Source organism: Emys orbicularis, chromosome 9 (assembly GCF_028017835.1).
Source record: "Emys orbicularis isolate rEmyOrb1 chromosome 9, rEmyOrb1.hap1, whole genome shotgun sequence".
Classification (NCBI taxonomy): Eukaryota; Metazoa; Chordata; order Testudines; family Emydidae; genus Emys; species Emys orbicularis.
In genome coordinates, this window is record NC_088691.1 from 17,500,190 (window position 1) to 17,522,108 (window position 21,919).

General features: G+C 46.1%; 1 protein-coding gene across 1 annotated transcript; it reads right to left on the reverse strand.

The window, feature by feature from the left end:
- Window positions 1-6,525: 6,525 nt before the first annotated feature.
- Window positions 6,526-16,756, reverse strand: RAB39B (RAB39B, member RAS oncogene family). Its single transcript, XM_065410983.1, has 2 exons — window positions 16,542-16,756; window positions 6,526-6,952 (listed from the first exon to the last, which is right to left on the reverse strand). The coding sequence occupies exons 1-2, from the start codon at window positions 16,754-16,756 to the stop codon at window positions 6,526-6,528; spliced, it is 642 nt and encodes a 213-aa protein (XP_065267055.1).
- Window positions 16,757-21,919: the final 5,163 nt, after the last annotated feature.

Below are 21,919 nucleotides of genomic sequence, written 5' to 3' on the forward strand. Positions count from 1 at the left end.
AAGGTCACTGACGAGACTAGTGAAAATAGACACTAGAGACCCCACTTTCTTACTAAAAGAGCACAAAAGTTAAATATATATACCTGAGTATCCAGTGAGAGCCTGATCTAAATTATCTAGTTCCTAACCTTTCTAAGATCGAGACCCATATTTGTGATCTGTACCTGGGCATGCCATAGGTATTGCACCAGTTACTGCATCTTACCTGTTTCTTGTCCTTTTTCTTTTCTCTGTACCTGGCGTGTTTTGCTTCACCTTCTCAACTGATTTTCTTCTTTTGCACCTTGAAGGCAGCAGTTTCTCATTTCTCTTCCAGATCCCTCATTCCCTCCACTCCTTCCCTTTCGGTTTTGCCAAAGACTAACTGAAGAGTTTTCTTCCACGTGAAAGTTCTGCCAGGGACAATTATTTCAATAAATCGGGAGATCTTGGGCCTGGTAGCACAGTCCTGTGGGTGAGTAGGCTGTGGAGTTTGGGGTAATAGTTCTATGTGAAAGTGAAAGGAGAAAGCAGAGAAAATAACTGACAGGAATTACTAGGTGAAATTCTACAGCCTGTGTTATATAGAAGATTACAATGACCTCTAAGTTGTGATCTTAAAATTCACCAGGACACACACTACCCCTCTCGGCAGGCTCAGCTAGTAGGTTTCAGACATTGTTGCTCTCCTTGGTGCTTCCCTTTCCTTCCCCCCTGGCTTCCTCATGTCATGCTTGGCACATCCTGGTGACTGACTTTTTGTCCCCAGAATGCAGGCTTCTCTGCTGAATGCTCCCAGCTGAGTAGCTCCCAGCTTCACACTGCTGATAATCTGGTAGCCTGAGAGTGGCTCTAGAGCAGGGGTAGGCAACCTCTGGCACGCATGCCGAAGGCGGCACGCGAGCTGATTTTCAGTGGCACTCACACTGCCTGGGTCCTGGCCATCAGTCCAGGGGGCTCTGCATTTTAATTTAATTTTAAATGAAGCTTCTTAAACATTTAAAACCCTTATTTACTTTACATACAACAATAGTTTAGTTATATATTATAGCCTTATAGAAAGAGACCTTCTAAAAACGTTAAAATGTATTACTGGCACGTGAAACCTTAAATTAGAGTGAACAAATGAAGACTCGGCACATCGCTTCTGAAAGGTTGCCGACCCCTGCTCTAGAGCAATCAGCAGAGGACCAGAGCTGGGAGCAAACTGCCTCCGATAGAGAGAAGCAGCCCATGCCACGGGGGCAGGAAATTGCTCATCAGCTTGCTGTCTAGGCCAGGGGCAGCAGTTCCTTGACCTGGGTTTGAAAGTTGGCAGTCAAACCAGGACTACTGACGGCTATTCTGCTTAGCTCTTCTCCCTCTCCCTTGTACTTGCCAGAGAGATCCATATCAGCGGTGGCGCTGGGACAGGGCAGCAAGGATTTTGTGGTGGCCTGTGGTACCTATGTGATCCTTGAGAAGAGCATGTGACGCTAAATGGTGCAGGCAGCTCAGGAGCCACTGCCCTCACTGCTTCCTGTCCAGCCTCCTAGCAAGTGACTGCCTCTTCAGGGGCTGGGAGAGGGGGAAAGGAATCTTGTTGTTTCCCCACCCTCCTTGACTCTCTCCCCAGGTCCATTCAGAACTACCCTCATAGTGTGACTTGTGAATGCTTGTGCCAGGCTGGTCCCCTAAAAGCCATCTCTCAAGAATTACCTGCTGGAATTTGGTGCACAGCATTTGCAGATGATATCTGTTGAGACATGGTGAATGAATTAGCAGAGATGGGGTAAAATTGGTTGGATAAACTCTTAGGAATTAGTTGCCTACCTCTAGCTTTAAGAGGCTAGTTGATGCGAGAGAAGAAGTGAGTACATAGAATGGGAGTGTGTTGGCCATTGGAACAGGGTAATTACCGCTAATGGGATTAGAAGGGTTCTGCTGTTTTCTTTCTGCTTTCCTAGCCCCATTGCCCCAGTCACTCCCAGCTGCGCATGCTCAGGCTTGGCTCATGTCTCTGTGCCAGACTCCGTTTGCTCCTTCTCTATGCTGAATGCAGCAGTAGACAAGAAAGGGGCTAGTGGATTGTTGCTCGTGGTTGGGGGCTGCCCAAAAAGTGTGAAGGAATCACATAAGAATGTTTCTAGTGAGGGGCAACTGCAGGCCCATGCAGTTTTCCACTGTTTTTCCCCGGCACCCTCTCCCCCAAGGTGAATTAGTATGAGTCTCACATCGGGAATTTCTGCCTAAAGCCTGTTGCAAAGCTGTTCTCTTTTGGATGGCTTCCAGGTAGTGATTGCATTTCTTCACCGTGCCCAGTAAAAAGTCAAACGAAACGTTTACAAGCCAGCAAAACTATTAGCAGCTAGTGCTTTGGAGTAGAGAGGGATCAGCAATAAAACCCAAACAGTATCCCCACTAGTTGCACCTAACACGCAATCCTGAGAATTGCTGTTTTGAGCATAATGAGCAAGCAGAGCCATTCTGTTCATGGTGCAGGGCCAACCTGAAAAGAGATTGAAACCTTTACATATATGTCTCGCCGCTAAACATGGACCTGCTAATGGGTTTCTGAACCGCTCCCCATTCAACTGGTCTCTGAACGATGGAATATATCCTCATGCATACAACCTACAGATAAGGATAGCCTTGCTCTGGTTTTTGTTTTTAAACCATTCTTTAGGATTTGATTGCAAATCCTAAATACTAAATAATGGTGTTTTGAAGGAAAAAACCTACAGATGGTCTAACTGCAGATTCTGGCTATTTAGTCTTATTCTCATATTATAGGCTCTTTAAGTTCGCTTTGCTTTATATGGGGCCAGATCAGCAGCTGGTAGCATGTATTCTAGCTTCACTGAACTCAGTGGAGCTAGGACAAGTTACACCAGCTGAGGATCTGGCCTAGGTTGCTTTAATATTTTGAATAATGACTGTAACTGTCACTGGCTGTGAAGCACTGAATTACTTTAAAAAAAAATCCATTGGGTTTTTAGAATAATTCTTGTAGAGCTCTATTGACTTTTGATAGACCCCTATTGATTTTCCTAGGATTCTTTCACAAGAACAATGAGCGCATCTTAAATAGTGGCCACCAAAACAGGCATGATTAGAGAAAATGCATGGTAGATTTGTTGTAAACAGAGTGCATGTTGTTTATTAGTTGGTATTGGATTTTCAGTCATGGTTGCTGTGTAGAAGTACAGAGTTACTAGATGGCTTACTGATGAAGAATGGGAGTGCGGGGGAAGGAAAAAACACAAGTTTTTCTTTACAAGATTTGAATTTCACATAATCACATTAACAATTTTGCTAAATACAAGCATGTTTCATTCACATACAGCTAAATACAGCGGGGGGTTTTCACATTTCATTACAGTGCATAACAGAAAGCAAGGAAAAGTGTACAGTATACTTTATTCTGGAGGTTCTGAGAAATTCCAGTCCAACATGCAGATTGTTTTTAATCTGTGACCTGTACCACAAAAAGTTTTGTTTTCCTTTGTCCTAGAGTAAAAACTCCTGGATGTTTCTTTTGAATGGTACCACCATCTGATTTCTCTAATGCCTCTTGCAGTAGTCAAAGCACTAAAACCAGTTGTTAGAAAAGAATGTTTATCAAAGCCTATAAGGTTTTTCATTTTAGAAAAAGAAAAAACAGCCCAGACTTATACACATGACTGTATTACATTGTCTATTTGTTTTTATAAGCGGCCTAGAAAATGCAAGGAATTAGAAAACAGGTGTACACAATGATCTTTTATTCAATATTAACCACTTCCTTTTGTTTCATTATTTTTAAGTAGTTAGTTTCAGACAGCACAGATTTTTTCTCATACTGTACTTTTTTTGAACTATACTTACAATACAAATTCAAGGTTTACTCAAAGCCTGAACAAGCTTTATGATTTTTCTAAATTTTATATTTAAATACTAAAAACCCAACCCCACTAACTGAAATGTAGATTTTCTGTATCATTTAAAAAAAAAAAAAAAAGGAAATGCAGGGAAAAGCTCAATCATTTCCCCCATCAGTGAGGTCCTGCTATGCTGGCTCATGAGACTTTGGTGATACAGGAAACATGATAGGCCCCAAAAGTTTTACTTCCATCTATGTTCACAGAGTATTACTTGATTAAACCAAAGTCTCTACATTTAAGACAGATTGTTGTTTAAACTAGAAAATCTGAGACCACTTTAGAGCTGACTCAGCCTTGAAAGGCTAAAATGGTAGCTTGGCATATTTTCCATTCAGTGAATAAAGGTACATAAACATTGGACCCTTTTAAATATGGCTGCTCTTGTTCGTGAAGGTGAGAGACTGACAACTCCGGGTAAATGCTGCATGTGCCTCACCACACTCCACCAATGCCCCTCAGTTCTCGCTGACGTCAGTGCAAGCTGAGGGGGGATCGCCTGCAATACCCATGTTGTTGTAGGTCTCTCCTGAGCCAAGATTCCCAATCATGCCAAATTGAGCCATTCAAGAAAGAGGTTTTGTAATGCACACGGCAGACTGAGGGCCATATCTACCTTCTCTTGAAATCATTGGAAAGGCTTCCATGGACTTCAGTGGGAGTTGAATGGGGGTCTTAGAGTTAGGCCAGCAAACTGAATACAATTGTGACCTAATCAAGATTGACCATTGGTACTCAGAAGTAAAAGTCTGTATCATTTCCCGCAGCCAACCCCCATTTCAATATCCTCTGGATCTACGTTTGCTGCCTATGAATTCACAGTGGCATACCATGTTTGCTCTCACCCGCTGAGCTCAAGGATTGCAAATGTTACTAGAAAATTTAAAGGTAAAATATTATTCATTTTAATTTTTTACAGCTTTCATACCTAAGCAATGGTCTTGTTATTTTTATGATACAGTCAGGCTCAAATGGTACAAAATACAAGAATGGATCTGAAGAGAGACAGATTCAACTTGTCAGAAATCATACTCTTATGGAACATGGTACCTTAGAGGAGCAATTAGAAGTACTTTATTCTTGTCTACCTGGAGGCCTGTATTCAAATGCTGGATCTCTTATGTGGTTTGCCTAATCCCTCATAACCAAATTAACAGTTTGGCTTGTAAAGCTCGCAAATTTGAATAAATGTCACTGTATGTTTTGCTAACATGTTGATCCTCCTCAGCACAATACAGGCGCATTGTTACCCTTCTGCATTCCAAAAGCTTTAGTCAATACAGTACTTACACGAAGCAAAGCTGAAATGGTAGATGGTGTTCCCAGAAAATGGACACTTAGTTATAGCCTTTGTAAGTCAGCTACCTGCCCGGTGTAGGCCCCATCTTGGGTAGAATATAAATAAAACAAAGAGAAGACATTTTCTCCTATGCTTCTCTCTTCTTCCCTTTTCACCCTCTCAGACACTTCATCTCTATACCCCTCCTTCCACTTCCTATTTCTCTCCTTCCCCAGATGCCAGTAAAGAAAGCAACACAATAAGAGCAGAAAATGCTGCCACTAGCCACTGCTTTCAGTACTGGAACCAGCTCTTCCCCTTGTTCTTTAAAAGAAAACCCCACCTTCCGGGATGTATGATGCTCTTGATTTAAATCTTCTTTAGTTTTCTTTTGTTCTTTCCTTTTTTCCTAAGGAGCAATGTAAGTTTACAGTGAAATGCTGCCAACGTCACTCTACTTCTGACAGTAAGACAGAAATATCTGCATTTCCCACCTGACTGCTAATCACTGGTTGCCATGACCCATCTGTGAGATACTGGATCTGAGGATACACTTAGGAAGCTTTATACTCCTGATCTGTTAATTATATTGGAAATCCATATAGTCGAGGTACTTCTACTACAATCATGTAGAGAGATAATAAGTATTTATAAATTCATCCGATAATGATAATTGGAGCTGTTATGCTGGACTTGGCCCTTAGTCTCAGCTAGGCAGGGCAAGGAAAACACCCCTCTTCAGGGGGATGGTGATGCTTAAGTTTTAATTATCAATAAAATAACCCTTATTTTCCTTTTAAAGTACCATATTATAGTCTTAGTCTATGTTTTAACGAGGTACAAGAACATTAAGCCCCAAAAGTGTGTGTGCCACATCTGTAAAATATGTTTCTTTTGAGTTAACCCTGGAAGTAACATTCATGAATGGAAACCGCACTATATTCTAATCTTCCTGGAAATAAATTGTTGATGCAAACCAAGATTTTCTCTCTCCTCTCGTGTGTGTTGTATTAATAGACTGTTCAGACTGTGGCTTCAACACATGGCATAGAAAAACAGTACATGTAAAATTCCCTGTTCTGTACCATCTCATTCAGATCCTCTCTTGTTCTTATGCCTCCCGTCTCCTATAACATAAACATGCACCTTTGTTCATTCTCACATAGGTTTGTAGCCCCCGCCCCCAGTTCTGAAAGAGATTATTTGGAACTGACCATTTCTTTCCTGGTTCTGTTCCTCTGGTGTCCAAAACAATGTGTGAGGCCATTCACCATGCTAGTGTTACAATCCCTTTCCATCACACTGAGTTCACTTAATAGAGTATGTTTGATTAGTAGAGTTCATCATAGCTTTTTTCACTAGACGTGATTAGCACAAGCATCTCCTATCTGATTTCACCACCTCTTCGGAAGAGTGCACGACGTTCGGGACAAACCCACTCTTTACCCCTTCCCAGCCCTCCTGGATCGAAATTTCCCCCCTTTTAACAAGCTCGTATATATCTCGAGTCAGATCAGTGAAGGCCTTCTCCACGTTAATGGCATCCCGAGCAGATGTCTCAATGTACTTCATGCCATAGGCAGCGGCCAGTTTCTCAGCCTCGTGTCTAGTAACTTGCCGCTGTGTGTCAAGGTCGCATTTGTGACCTACCAGAACGAAGACAATCTGGTAGGGCTGGACGTGCACCTTTGTCTCTTCTAGCCACTCGTGGACGTTCTGGAAGGACCTGCGGTTTGTAATGTCAAATAAGAGGAGCCCGCCTACTGAGTTTCTGTAGTAGGCTCTGGTGATGGATCTGAAAAAGAACCCCCCCCGCCCAACAAGAAAGTAAAGATCATTTTAGAAGTTGAACATTTTGGGGGCAAGTTTTGTCCTTTTGTTGGTGGTGGTTGAAATTTTCATTTTCCCAAACATTTTTGACCAGCTCTATTTGCTAGCAGGTAGCTGGGTTCAAAGATTTATAGGCAAGAAGGGGTCATTATGATCGTGTAGGCTGACCTCCTGCATAACAGGCCAAAAGAATTTCACCTGATAATTTCTGCTTCAAACCCACAACTTCTCTTTGAACTATAACATCTCTTTTAGAAAGACAGCCAGTATTGACTTACAGACTTCAAATGACAGAGAATGCACTACTTCCTTTGATAGGTTGTTCCAATGGTTAGTCTCCCTCACTGTTAAAAATTACTGCCTTATTTCTACTCTGAATTTGTGTAGCTTCAGCTTTCAGTAATTGGATCATGCTGTGCCTTTGTCTGCCATCTCAGAAATCTCTTCCCCAGCTACACCATGATCAAGTCACTTCATGTTTAGAGCCACTGTACTAAAAGGGGTCTTTTTGGAACCAAGCACTCAGCAGGTTCTAGCTTTTTGTAAGGCAAAGAGGATGTTTTCAAAGGTCTGCAGTGGAGTTGGAAGCTAGACCCTAGAAACAGTGTGAAAAATCAGAGGCGTCATGTGCACACACATATGCACTTTCATTCTCTTACGGCTGCTGTAATGGCTTGTGGTAGAGGCATCACAGCCAACACATTGCTAAGGAACATTCAGCCGCTCTCTGGTGCAACACCTGCTTGAAGCAAGGTGTTGGGGACAGGGATATTATTGATTGTTAGCAATGATACAGTTTAATAATAATGCTGGTTGAAAATATGGGGAACAAATTCCACTGACACTGTTGTCCCTTTTTGGGGGGGGGGGGAAGGGGTCAAAAATATCAATCTTTTCCAAATGCTGGCACCAGCACTATTTGTTCATTATAATTTTTGTTGCCCTGCAAGACTTGAACTCATGGGGCTAGAGCAACAGAAGCCTTTACGCTCCTAACTGCCGCTTTTGGCACCTACGTTCAAAATGTAGCCCCTCAACCCACTGCTCGGTTGCTGCCTAATCCTAGAGGCACCCAAAGTTCCCGGGCACCTAAGTTTCCCCTGCTAAAGTCTCTGCCCGTAGGCATATGTAAATCCATCGAAGTTCTGCCACTGCTGACGGAGATGGAGTGATTAGAGCACTCACCTGGGAGGTGGAAGACCCAAATGCAAATCCCCAGTCTGCCTAAGAGGGAAGCGAGTGCCCGAACCACGGGGCTGTCGGGCATTCTGGGGTGGGCTCACTCCATCTTTTGTGTTGCAGCTGTTTCACTTTGTATAAAATACTTCAACAGTCATTGGGCCAAAGAACGAATGACTCTATAGCCATGAGGTTGGTGCATTCTCCCCGCAGCCCCAGGTTCCAGTTCCCTGCTCCAAGGGCTAGCTAAGTATTTTACACAACACGGAACAGTTTCAACAGGAGAGAGGTGTGACGTGTATGGCCCCTTCCTGCAATATCCTCAGCAAACCTTATTGAATTAAGTTTAAGTGTCTTTGGAGACCATTGTATTAAATGCAAAGGTTAAGTATTATTCGGGGCCTGGATGATCAAAGGACGATATTGAACAATGTGTAGGGTGGCCAGACAGCAAGTGTGAAAAATTGGGACCAGGGTGAGGGGTAATAGGAGCCTATATAAGAAAAAGCCCCAAAAAGCGGGACTGTCCCTATAAAATCGGGACATCTGGTCACCCTAACAATGTGGCAGACAAGAATGGGCTTTTGGGACAATAGGTATGACATGGATTTCCTGGGGAATCACTAGGAGGAGGAGAATGCAAAGTCCCCTGGTCCAGTTATCCAAAAACCCAGCCGTTTGAAGCTCGGCCCTGAGGAGAGGACCGTTGTCTGCTGATTACATGTTCCCAGATCAAAGGGCCAAGCTGGACACAGGAATGCTGGACCTATTCATGGCTGTTCTGGTTCTGAGCTAAGGTGGTTATGAATGTGTAACCACAAAAAAAACCCCTTGGTGGGTTTGGCTGGACTGGCACCTACCAGAGCCCTTGTTGGCATTGGGGTAGTGATCGTTAATAAAGAACCTACATGCATGCTAATAAACTGAATTGTTTTTAATGTTTTCTCTGTAATGCTTTTACCTTAAGAATAAATGTGCTTGCTTAGAAAGAGCTGTGAGGTAACTTGTAACTGCTGGCCATTACAGCTGCTCATGGGCTTTGAAGAGAATGGAGAGTGTAGATGTTGGCCTGGTGATGCAGTCTGGCTTGCTGGGGATATCACAGGCTAGATAGGGAACTGTGCAGCCTGGAAAAATCCCAGTCAGGAGGGCCATAGTCAGAGATGTGGTCTCTGCCCAAGAGAGGTGATGACTAAGGAGCTGGAAGCCTACAGTGGGTGCCCTTGGTGGACTATGACGGGGAAATAGAGGTGGTGTTGCCCTGAAGTGGGACAACCACCATCCCAGAATACCTATAGCCTGGTGGTTAGGGCACTCACCTGGGGTCAGGTCCCTGCTCTGGATCAGACAGAGTGGGGACTGAAGCAGGGTTTCCCACACCCTGGCTGAGTGTTCTAAACAGTGGACTGTAGGGTAAAAGGGGGCCCGCTCCTTCCCCTCACATGTTCATGAGAAAGGACTGACCTGCTTTAAGCACCTACTGCAGGAGAGGGTTCCTGGCTCTGAATCCTGAGTGGAGGGAGGCACCTAGCCACCTTTGACGGGCAGGGCTTAGGCCTCCCCCCATTGGCTAGCTTAGGTGGCTCCCTGATCAGCGTGTTGGCTTCTGGCTCCCATCGTTAGGCTCCTGACTCTCCATTGTCTAGGGAGCCTGGGGACTGAGGACTCCAGTGGGCAGCAGGGCACCTAAAGTTAGGCATTGCAACGCTGAGCCTAAGTCCCCTTTGTGGATCTGGCCCATGGTAACTGAAGCATCTGGATTTTCAGGTGGAGGATGAAAAATGAAGGCCCCTATACGTGTTTTACAGTCCCCAGGCATTACTAGCATGAGCGTTGTTTTTCTTTTCTGTACAATATGTGGCATACAAGAGTCTGACCCAACTCCCTTTGCTGTCAAATAGGAGTCTCTCCATTGCCTCCAAGAGAACATGGCTCAGGCCCACAAAGAACGGCTCCTACATTAACACTCATGTGGGCTGATTTGCCTGATGGAACAATCCCAAGCATACAACGAAGTGTAAGAAGGGCATTTTGATTGGCATTAGGCCTCTTCCTTTTGTTTCCAGCTCCACTGAATTACGGCCATAGGTACTTGATCCTTCTACTGATTTAGTCAAGCACCTGTGCACCTGCTTTTGCTTCGGTGCTTTTGCTATTAGGCTTCTAGTGGAAAATAGCAAATGCCAATGGATTTGTGTCCTTACATGCCTGAGGTCTGACCATTCACAGGTTCTCTGTTCTCACTGCTGCAAAAAACAACATGCCGGGAACCGCGAGGCACCTTACAAGAGCTTTGTGAGCCAGGGCAGCTGCATGTGCAGCGAGAACTATGACGTGAGAGCACGCCAATCTGTGTATTATTCATGCTGTAAACTGAAGTACTACAAAACAAGCCCGTGAAATTTAGCCTGAGCAGATTTACATTTTGATGACAACTAAACTTGAGTAAATACCAAAGAAGCTGTAGAATGATTGCTGACTGGTGTTTTCTGTGCAGGTTAAGGGATTCATTGTCAATCCAGAAGGAAGTATACATTTCTCCCTGGAGGAGGTCATGCTCCTGAACTCTCTTTCCTTTGTGGGATCCTCCTATTTCATGATGGAACGTATTGCTGCTCTTTTATCATGGCACAGGAACCGATTTCTCAATCTAGAGCAACCAGAATCATAGTGAGGGGTCGGTGGGTCCTGCAAAATCTTTGTGTATCCAGAGAAATTGCCCCACAAATGACTATTTGGGGCGCCCAAGTTTTGCTTTATCAACAGCAAGCAGCACTGCTGTAAATAAATATATGGAGATATACCTATCTCATAGAACTGGAAGGGACCCCAAAAGGTTATTGAGTCCAGCCCCCTGCCTTCACTAGCAGGACCAAGTACTGATTTTGCCCCCGATCCCTAAGTGGCTCTCTCAAGGATTGAACTCACAACCCTGGGTTTAGCAAACCAATGCTCAAACTACTGAGCTATCCCTGTAGCGTGATGGTAGAAGAGCCACAGGGCAGAGAGAGAAGAGAATACGGAAGAAGAAGGATTTCTTGCCTGTGCTATAGATAATCAATGCCCTCCCAAGCCTCTGGCTCCAAGACACAAGCAGCTCTGAATATCTGGGTGATTGCTATCTAGCCAGGTTCTGGAGCCTTTAAGTTCTCCCCCTACACTGCACAGCGCATACTGCTTCCTAGTGTATTCAGTGCTTTAGCCATGGCCCCTCTTCTCTCTGGGGCAAACTCACCAGTGATGCAAGAGGTGCCTTAGAAATATTTACTAGGACGTACGTTAAACACCGGGAGGGGTGGGGTCTCAGATCATACGGATGGTGAGGCCTCCCACCTTTGTTGAAAGAGCAGGACACGTCTGGGGAGGGGAGGATTCAATCTTTAAGCAAGATGCCCTTTTTCCAAAAGGTTTGGCATGAGAGAAGCAATAATAAAACCAAAACCAAAATGAAGCATTTCGTACGGTCAGACAAAAATCATTTCCCCTCCCCATTGCTCATCTTTCAGCCTCTGGAGCTGTCATCATTTCACTGGTTAAGAGTCAGGCAGAGTTATTGTTAGGATGAAGAAAGAGTTCTCCTGCCTCCATAGTCTAGCCAGGATGGACAAAGACCCGAATTTCTAATGTAAATAGCATCAGGAAAAAAATCAATATTAAAAAAACCACTGAACTCCCTTTTCCAGATCTTCTTTGTATGGTATCAAGAATGAAAAACTCAGGCATGAGTCCATTTTTCTTTTTGCTCCTTTAAAGGTCTCTTTTAAAACTGTGATGTCACTATATACGAGTACTATATACTATTTTTACAACATTATGGAGGTTTCTAAAATCTGTTTGCTCGAATTTCTTCTCCCTGGGACACAGACTTTTCAGGAGTACTTGTGGCACCTTAGAGACTAACAAATTTATTTGAGCATAAGCTTTCGTGGGCTACAGCCCACTTCTTCGGATGCCCACGAAAGCTTATGCTCAAATAAATTTGTTAGTCTCTAAGGTGCCACAAGTACTCCTGTTCTTTTTGCAGATACAGACTAACACGGCTGCTACTCTGAGACTTTTCAGGCTTGCCTATGAAAGCTAGTACCAGTGAAATACGCTAGCACACTCATGGTAGTGTAGGGCAATACTGCACTAGCTCCCAAACATTTTTTCATAGGTTGAACTACTTCTTGAGATGCCCTTTCATGGACACACCCCCTGCCAACCCCAGCTTCTATGTCGTCGCTACAGCAATTTCATTGTTTGCTTACATGGAAAAAGTAATTCTAAAGTAGTGTTAAAGACACAGGTGAAAATAAGCTTGCTTTGATCTCACAGCTGTGGCTACTGGGTTATTTCCTCCTGTTTTGTAGCTGTGCTGTTCCTGGACCTGGATTAGGGTTAGAGCAGGGGTCTCACACTCAAATGACCACGAGGGCCACATGAGGACTAGTACATTGGCCTGAGGGCCGCATTTACTGACACCTCCCCCCTGCCGCCCTCAGCCCCGCCCCCACTCCACCCCTTCCATGAGGCCCCACCCCTGCCCCGCCTCTTCCCACCCCTTCCCTGCCCCCATTCCAACCCTTTCCCTGAAATCCCCACCCCAACTCTGCCCCTTCCCTGCCCCCAGGGGTGTGGCGGGGGCTCAGGGCAGGGAGTTGGGGTGTGGGGTGCAGGAGGGGTAAGGGGTGCAGCAGGGGGTCAGGGTGCAGGGTGCGGCAGGGGGCTCAGGGCAGGGGGTTCGGCTGCAGGAGGGATTCGGGGGGTGGGCTCCGGCCCGACGCGCACCGGGGGCAGGGCAGGCTCCCTGCCTGCCTGTCTGCCCTGCCCCCACGTCGCTCAGGGAAGCCGACGGAACCTGGGGAAGGAGGGGCGCAGGCATGTGTGTGGCTGTTGCTTCAGACACCGCCCCCAGCAGCTCCCATTGGCCGCGGTTCCCCATTCGCGGCCAATGGGAGCTGCTGGGGGCGGTGCCTGAAGCAACAGCCACACACACCCCTGCGCCCCTCTTTCCCCAGGTTCCGTCGGCTTCCCGGAGCGGCGCGGGGGCAGGGCAGACAGGCAGGCAGGGAGCCTGGGTAAACACTGGGGGAGGGCTGGGGGGCCGCAAGGAGCTCGCGGGCTGCAGAAAATAACCCCGCGGGCCGCATGTTTGAGACCCCTGGGTTAGAGTTAGGGATACTTCCAGCATCCTGGAATGATCTTCCTGGATCTGATTCTGATCTCAGTTATTCTGATGTAAATCAGGTGCAACTCCACTGAAGTCTGTGGCTCAGTCAAAGTTAAGCACGTGCTCAAGTGCTTTGCTGAACCAGGGCCCAAAACAACATGGTCTGTGGGACACACAATATGCTGTGGAGACCAGTCTTACCCAGCGTGGACCTAGCTGGTTTGCTGTCCCAAATGTCTGTAATTCTGTGATTTCATGTCTTCTTGCCTTGAATGTACTGCTGAAGGCCAAGCGATTGGGTAACGTTAACAAGAACAAAAGACTTTGCAACCTGTGTTATGTGAAGATTTGTGTGGTCACCTGCAGCCCAGCTGTCTAATTCTATCAGGCAGCCTTCCAGCCACTTACAGGAGAAGGGAAAGATTCAATCAGCGATGGACTCCAGCTGTGAGTCTCCTGCTCAGGTGTAGAGCAGAACAGGCAGAGAAGCTAGGATGACCAGATGTCCTGATTTTATAGGGGCAGTCCCGATTTTGGGGTTTTTTTCTTATATAGGCTCCTATTACCCCCCACCCCCGTCCCGATTTTTCACATTTGCTGTCTGGTCACCCTAAGAGAAGCTAATCAAGATTTAGAATCGCTGGGCCAAATTAAGACCTGGTCCAAATGGGTGGAACAGCAGTAGCTGTAAATGGGCTAGAATCAGGGGACAAGTAACTGAGTGGTGTAATTTGCCCCCATCTAGCATTCAAGGTGTGCGTAAAACAAGGGGTAAGTAGCCTCAGTATTCCCACTATTTCTAAGGCTTTAAAGCACGGAAAAAATTTTGTAGGGGAAAATCTTTCAAGCCTTCTTTATGCAGCATAAAGCATGGGGGTGGGCACACAGTGGCATAAGCTCATTTTTAAAAAATTTCTGAACAGGTCACCTTTACATTCCAAGCTCTAAGGATAGAGTCTGTATCAACTGAAAGCTGGGAACTGCCCTCTCCCAGTGGTATAAATCTGGTGTTTCTAGCCCTGAATGAATGCAAGATATTAGACCTTAAACATGTCACTAGCTAAGGACTGAACATTGTCCATCCCGGGCCAGAGCCAGTATCATCTGAGCAAATGGAGGGAGGGATTCAGCTACTGAAATGTTTCTGAATCAGGTTAACAAAAAATGGCAGCTTTTTGAAGCTGCTCGGAGGTTTGGAAGGATGAAAGTGGCCCACTAGGGAGTTGGATGAGTCAGCAGAGCACAGGTGAAAGAGATATGATAAATACAATTATCACATGGCTGCAATTTACCACATGGTTCTGCAGTGAATCCCGTGGCTATCCCCCCATATTGTCCTTTTCTTTGCTAATGAAGTCAAGTTTGCTACCAATTAGTCTCTTAAATTACTAGTCCCCATTCAGTATTCAGTGCTAGAGGCTGTGAGGCACGCTACCACAGTACTCTCCCTATATGTAACTGTTATTCACAGTCAGCCTAAAATCCTTGAACTGGCCTGGTTGATCTCCATCCCATAGCCTAGAGCCTTCAATGGAGCTGCTGCACTTTTGACAATCCGGTTGCATATTTAGATGCCTCAGCTAAGGCCTTAGGAACCTAACTTTAGGCAACCATGTTTGAAACGCTTGTCTGCTGTTTCTTTACCCCAGCCTTTTCCATGTTCTTCCTTCACCTTCCTGCATAAACTGCATTTTTGATGTGAAGAAGGTAACAATTTGCAATGAATTTGCCTTGACTTTCTCTGCTTGGTGAATATTTATGCCTGTTCCCATAGCTAACACGCAGAGATCTGTTTTGATTTATTTTCACTTGGGCCAGTGGGAGGCAAACAAGCCTTGTTATGTTTCAAAATCTTCCATTCATCCTCCGTGGTACAGAGAGAAGCTGTGTGCTTCTGTATAACTTGGGCAGACGTTAATACACGCTCAGAATGTGTATTTTGCCTACTACATCTTTTTGGGCTCAGCAGAAAATTAAAGACGAAATCTTCTCTGTGCCATTGACTTCAGCAGGAGTCAGACGTGAACAAAGCAACTAGGATTTGGCTCTAAATGGAACTACATCTCGGTCTCTGTGTTACAATTTATAATTTTGGCTTGCTCAGTATATTGCACAGATACATACAAATCAAGTCTGAAGAGGATATGTATGGTGCTACATCTTGCTGCTTGAAAGACTGTTTAGAATTCCAGTTTGCATAAAATAGTATCAATGGACAAATAATTCATAATGACATCGAGTGACCATATTTCAAGGCATAAGCATTAACTGCATTTTTCTGGCTTCCAAGGGCCTGATTTCTCAACCTTCACATATTAACAATGATGTTTTTTCTAATCAGAATTGTACTAACTCTTTCAATTTCATTCATTCCACCTCTGAGGTTTGAAGGTATTGTTCTGTTGCATCAAAAACCAGAGCAGGCTCATTGAATGGAAACCCACCTAGTTCTTTGTGCAAAAGGCAAAGGCCTCACAGAAAAAGGTGAACAGCTGCTAGCTAATTTCATTCACTCTGGGCTGGAAAACACCCCCAGCCAAAGGGGAAAATCCAGATTCCCTCCACCTAACACACTTGAAAAGCCAGCTCTGCTCTCCGGCCCAACAACCAAGGACCAGCATTTTCTCCTTGTCCAGGTGTCTGAGGGTTGCAGTGTAGTGAGGGGCGAGCCCTGGGGCAGATCTGATGGGTGCTACAGACAGGCCAATTAGATTTGCTCTAGCCCGGGCGGGTCTTGCTGCCTTCCCTGCTCCAGTGTCAGATGGTTGCCCAGGCCCGCGTCCGGTCACAAGGAAAGAGGGAGACCTGGGATGCGGCCCCTGCAGCCTGTGGGCGCTGCCTTGAACACAGGCGCTGTTGGGTCCCACACTAGGTGCTTCTATCACCTCGCCCTCCTCCAGCTCAGCCTCCGGGAGGCACCGGCTGAAGCCAGGCCGGTCTCGGGGAGCTACACCGCGCTGGGTGCGGGCGAAGGGCCCTGAGCCAGGCCCGCGGGTTGGCTCCAGCTTTGCTCTGTCGCCTGGAGCGGGCTGGCTCCTCTCCCCCGGGCCGCCCCTGCAGCCCGCACTGCGCGGCCAGGAGGCTCGATCGCTACCCCAGCACCACGGCCAGCCAGGGCATTAACTGAGCCACCCCGGCGGGCTGCAAACCAGCCCCAGGCGAGCTCGCTTCCCCGAGCCAGCGGCGCTCGGGCGGGCACAGACCCCACCGCCCCTCCTCTCACCTGAATCGCTCCTGCCCGGCCGTGTCCCAGATCTGCAGCTTGATCCGTTTCCCCGGCTCAATCTCCACCAGCCGGGAGAAGAAATCCACGCCCACCGTGGGGTCCGAGACCTGGGCGAAGCGCCCCTCGGTGAAGCGGCGGATCAGGCAGGATTTGCCCACGGTGGAGTCTCCGATCACGATCAGGCGGAACTGGTAGAGCCAAATCGCTTCCATGCTTATCCCCAGCGGCTCGCCCCTGCGCCCAGGTCTGGCCTCGCTGAGCGCTGCGCCCAGGGCTCGCCTGGTGCAATGCAGCCTTTGCAAAGCGCCTAGTACCAGGCACGCTCCACGCAGCCCATGCCGAGCCCTGCGCGGATGCGAGGGAGGCTCTGCGGCCAGCAGGTGCCCAGCGGTTCTGCTCACAGTCCTGCAGCCGGGTCCAAGGGAGGCACCCAGCAGAGGGCGCTGTAGGGACACTGCCCACCAGAGGGCGCGCTGCCTCGCCCGCACTGCCCACCAGAGGGCGGCTCAGTCTCACCGCTGCTGCTAGGTTCTGGATCTCTTATTTAGGAGAGAAATACAAGCACTACAAGGGCAGGTCTGCGTGGAAGGTGGGTATCAGGGAAACCTTCAGAATGCGTGGGATCGCTCTTCCCCTGGCCAGTCATGGTTTCTGGCTGCTGGGAAATCTTCCCGAGGGAGATGCGGGTGGCAGGATTGCACCCCCGCCTCTGCCTCCAGTTCTGCAACACACACGCAAGATGTCTCTGCTGGAAATGCAAAGGTCAGATGGTCTCCATTTTGCCCCAAACCCGCCTAGATTTCCCTCTTCGCCACCTTGTTGTTTTGCTTTTTTAATCAGGATCCGACATGCATTTTGCTACTGATCCGTATTTCCCTTTGCAATTGCAGAGAAATGCTTTTGTAATTCATTGAAAAGAACTTGGCAATGGCTGGCCTAGTTACAAAAGCAGAAAAGGGGGTTGGGTTGAATTTCCAGCTCTCATTCAAGGGCTCCAACCTTTTTTTCCCTCTCGCTGTGTTAACACAAATATCTAGAGCTATAACTCAGCAGCCTAAATCCAGGTCAGCAAGGAAGGACTCCAAGAAAAGGTTCTGAATCCCCCTCTTCGGTACCCCTCACCCAAACAGAATCCACCCTGCATACAGGAAGATCAAAGCCTCCAGGCTCAGGAAGTCCGATCTTGATTAAAACAAAAAAACAATCCGATGCTAGAAGGCTTCGTAGGCGCTATTATTCTGTGCCTCCAAAGGGGATAGTCCTCAAGGGCACCCGGCTAGCTCCAGAGAAGAGGTTTCATTTCCCTGCCGACAGAAGAATCGCAGCCCTTCCTCCAGCGTGGACTTCAGTCGCAGAGATGCCCAGGGTTGTAAAGATGGAGAGCTGGTGAATAGGGGATGCTGGGGATCACAGAGCTGATGAAATGGCAGCAACATCAGCACCAAACACTCTGACTCATCATTGGCATCAGCAGCTACTGTAATCCCCAGGGTAGAGGAGCAGCCACCTTTTGTCTTACTCTACCACATTGACTAGAAAAGAAGCTACTCACCAAAAAACCGAACACAACAGAGATTCATATTTTAGCTGAAGACAAAGGAAATTAGCAAATGGATCAGCCTGGTAAAACGAAGAGGCACATTGTGCAAGGCTCAGCCACCTAGACATGCTGGCAGTGAACATCTAATATTATCATGATTTATTATTTCTATTTTGGGAATCCCCATAATTTATTATTAATGTATTTATTAATATTTATATAATGTGCTAGGTGCTGTCCTCATGTGTAGAAGACACTGTCGCTGATCCAAAGAGCTCACAATCTGCTTAATGATGCTTTTAACTAATGGAACACTTTGTACTTGAAATAAAATAGCTATACTGGTATATCTTTGTAAATATTCACCCTTAAAACAAGTGGCTAATGAAAAATATTCGAATGACGAATTATTTAAATATCACAAAACTCATTGATTAAATTTGACCACTTTTATTTTAGCAATGTTTTGAATGAGCATTCCTGTCTGCTACACAGTGCCGAGCATAGTGCCTGGGCTCTAGAAGCAACAAACGATAGTCTTTTGAGCAACATCAGCATGCTTAGTGCTGTCCAAACAAAACCACAGAAACAAGTAGCTGTAGCTAGTAGCTTTCATCCTGAAGGAGCACACAACATTTTACACATTTACCCATCACTTGCAATGCAGCCATCTCTGGAGTGGAACATGGCAGCTCTTTAACACCACATAGCTGCATCCTACATCAGAGCCGTGTAGGACAAGCTAATTAGATTATAAACTCAGGGCGGAGACTATCTTTAACTCCGGTGTTGGTACCTAGTACAATGGCTCGTTGATCTTGACTGAACTCTTTAAAATGGAAAAACAGTATGCTGAAAATGACACCAAAAATGTTGATTGAAATTTTTAATGTAGCGAATCATGAAAAATTCAAATGCTGAAAGTGTGGACAATTGGTGAATAGTTTTGATTAAGAAAAAGGGACATTTTTGGAACAAAAAGATTTGGTTTTGTTTAAAAAATTTCTACTAACTCTAACACTCACCTGGTAATAAATAATAAATGAAGAACAACTGTATCCAGGTGACACTGCAAGGGCATTTATTTAGGCAGATGTGAATTTCCTAACTTGGAATACTTACGTTAGTGTTTTTATGCCTGTAAAAAATGTCAAGCGATTTTTAATGGACTTTAAATATATAATTTATTAATTTAAAATATTTACCCAGGAAGTTCTCATTTCAGTAATATCTTGGGAATGGAGGGAAAGGATGCTTCAAGTAGCTACAGAAATAGGGCAACAGCGTGATATTAAAAACTTTAATCAAGGTTAGCTTTAAATTAACCAGAGCATTGTTAACAGTAATACTTGGCACCTATCAATTGTATTTTACCCAACAATTTCAAAGCATTTTGCAAATGTGAATTAAGCCTCACAACAGATCTCGCTGTTTATCACTATTTTTTCACACTCCTCCCCCTCACCCCCATGTGTGTCTTACATTTGGACATTACAGAAGGCTAGTGAATCTAATGTTACAGTTATTATTAGTCATTATTTTAGAGCACTTCAGCGTGTATTAGCCACTTTACAGCATTTCTAAAAGACAAAGACCTTGCCTCTGTCCTTACAGGATTTCTAGTGCACAACAGCTGAAGGACATGGCAGACAAAAGAGAAGGGATGAGTACGGCAAGGGTTACAATAATAAAACCACTTGGTTACTCAGCTGCAGGCAAATGGACAGCTCCAAGGTTGCTAGCGTGTGCCTGTATTAACTTATTTTCTGTAGGTGAAACAAGAAGAAATGTACCTAGGAGAGCTATGAAGAAGGAGGAGGTGGCATCATGAACTGGGACGGGGAGGATGCTCCACTAGAAAGAGGCATAAATGTGAAGGTGGGTGAAGCTAACAAAGAGTCCCCAGGCCTGGTATCGTGGGTGTGGCAGGTAACTGCAAAAGAGCCAGGTACGTGAGCCAGGGCTGAGTTCACAGTCTGATCACTGAGCTCCAGTGTGGTTTTCTTCAACGTGGTGGGACTGAATCCCGAGGAATTCCCTGAGCATCAGGGCCTGTATTTCCCACCAGACAAGCCAGTAGGGTCATAGGAAATATCCTTATTTTTATTTCCTTCAGACACATGAATACAGATGACCATAAACGGCATGGCTAGGCAGCCCAGACGTTAATTAGTAGCAACTGAGAAAGCAGAAGAGAATGAGAGCCTCCGAGAAATTTTGTTCTGGGGCAATTTTGGAAAGTGATAAAGCTGGTGCCTAAAAGAAACAAAAGTGTGCAAAATACCTACTCGGACTAGCTAGCTAGAGGATGTGAACGTTTTCAGTCGGGTCAGTAATCTGCAGAGAGCATAAATGGACAGGAGAGATCTTAACAATGCCACATAGCGTATCAATGATCTGTGGACTTTCCCATTGCTGTAATGATAGAGTACTGAAGGAGTTCTTTTAAAAAAATGCTGTTCTAAAGGTCAGCGGAAGATTTGTGAACTGCATAGTTCAGCCTATGGCAGAAAGTTTCAAGGCTGCCCTGAGGCACCATTCACATCAGCACACCTGGAGAAACCTTTGGCAATAAGCTAGCAGCCAGTGTGATTCAGGGTTCCTTGCTAGCGCCCTTCATGTCCCACACGCAGTCTCTTTAACGCAAGCCTGGAAAGCCTCATGCCAGCTTTGAAAATGGCCTCAAGCCACATTCGTGAAACCAGCTTAGCATATTGGCAAACAAGGGTCTAGCTCCTTCCCTCACTTTTGCCCTGGCAGCCCCCTGAAATCAAAGGGTAGAAACAAGGCCAGCATTTGGCTCAAACTAACTGATGTTAGCCTCAGAATTGGGCTGACAGTTAACCCCTCGCAGGACCACTCCAGTGCTGGCAGAGCTGAACAGTTATGTAGTGCAGCCCAGGATCAAGGCCCCGCTGCCAGGTGGACGGGGCTTACCATGTAGTCATTGTAGGCCTGGATGTAGCTAAAACATACATTTGTTTGCTGAGAGTGTCTTTAAACTACAGAGGACCTGCCTTACTCAGAAACTTGTTTTCAGACAGGAAAAGCCAAGGGCCTGAGGAGAGGCCCTTTTTCTGTCTACTCTGCAGCATGACTGCTGTTATTGTCATACTGATGGCTGAGGCTTTAAGTGTATTTTGCAGGCAGAGGGCTTTTAAAATGCAATTCTAGCCCCATTTCAAATCTGTGCTGGGCTCGTGTTGCTGTGCACTGAATTGCTGTGCCACTCCAGAGGCAGCCGTACTTTAGTGAAAGGAAGCACTGATAGCTAGATAGTTTCAAAGCCAGTTTAAACACGTAACGTCAATTACAATGGGAAGCGAGCCTCCGAAGCCCATAGGCACCGCTGAAATTTTCCGCCCTAATCCTTAACTCTTACACTGCATTTTTCACACATAGATTGCTTTATTATCCCCATTTTGCAGATAAGGAAACAAAACCAGAGTGCGCTAGCAGGACTTGCCGTATCTCCTACAGCAGGACGTGCTATCGTCTGTTCTTCCCCACTGTGGCAGGGCCTAGCTAGCTATCTTCTGGGCAAGATGCCCCTGCCAGCAGGAGTTTGCAGGAATTACTCTGCATCTGTCTGTAAAGTGCTAACACCTGTACGTATGGTAGAGGAGTTCTGCCTTCCTGCACAGGGTTCTACCAGCTGCCCTCTTGCTGCAGCTGCCCTGCACTCCTAGTGCCTTGGAACTGAGTGTGTCGGGGGGGGGGGGGGTACAGAGGGGAGGGGAGCAGTAGTTCCATGGCATAATCTCCTTCCCCCAGATCCTGCACATGCCCCTCTGCTCCAGGGGCAGGGCCTGCGCTACTCTGATCCCAATGGATA

Coding starts and splice junctions, on each gene's coding strand:
- RAB39B (XM_065410983.1), bottom strand. CDS start 16,756: ATGGAAGCGATTTGGCTCTACCAGTTCCGCCTGATCGTGATCGGAGAC. Junction 6,953..16,541: donor GCCGGGCAGGAGCGATTCAG/GTGAGAGGAGGG, acceptor GTTCTTTTTCAG/ATCCATCACCAGAGCCTACT.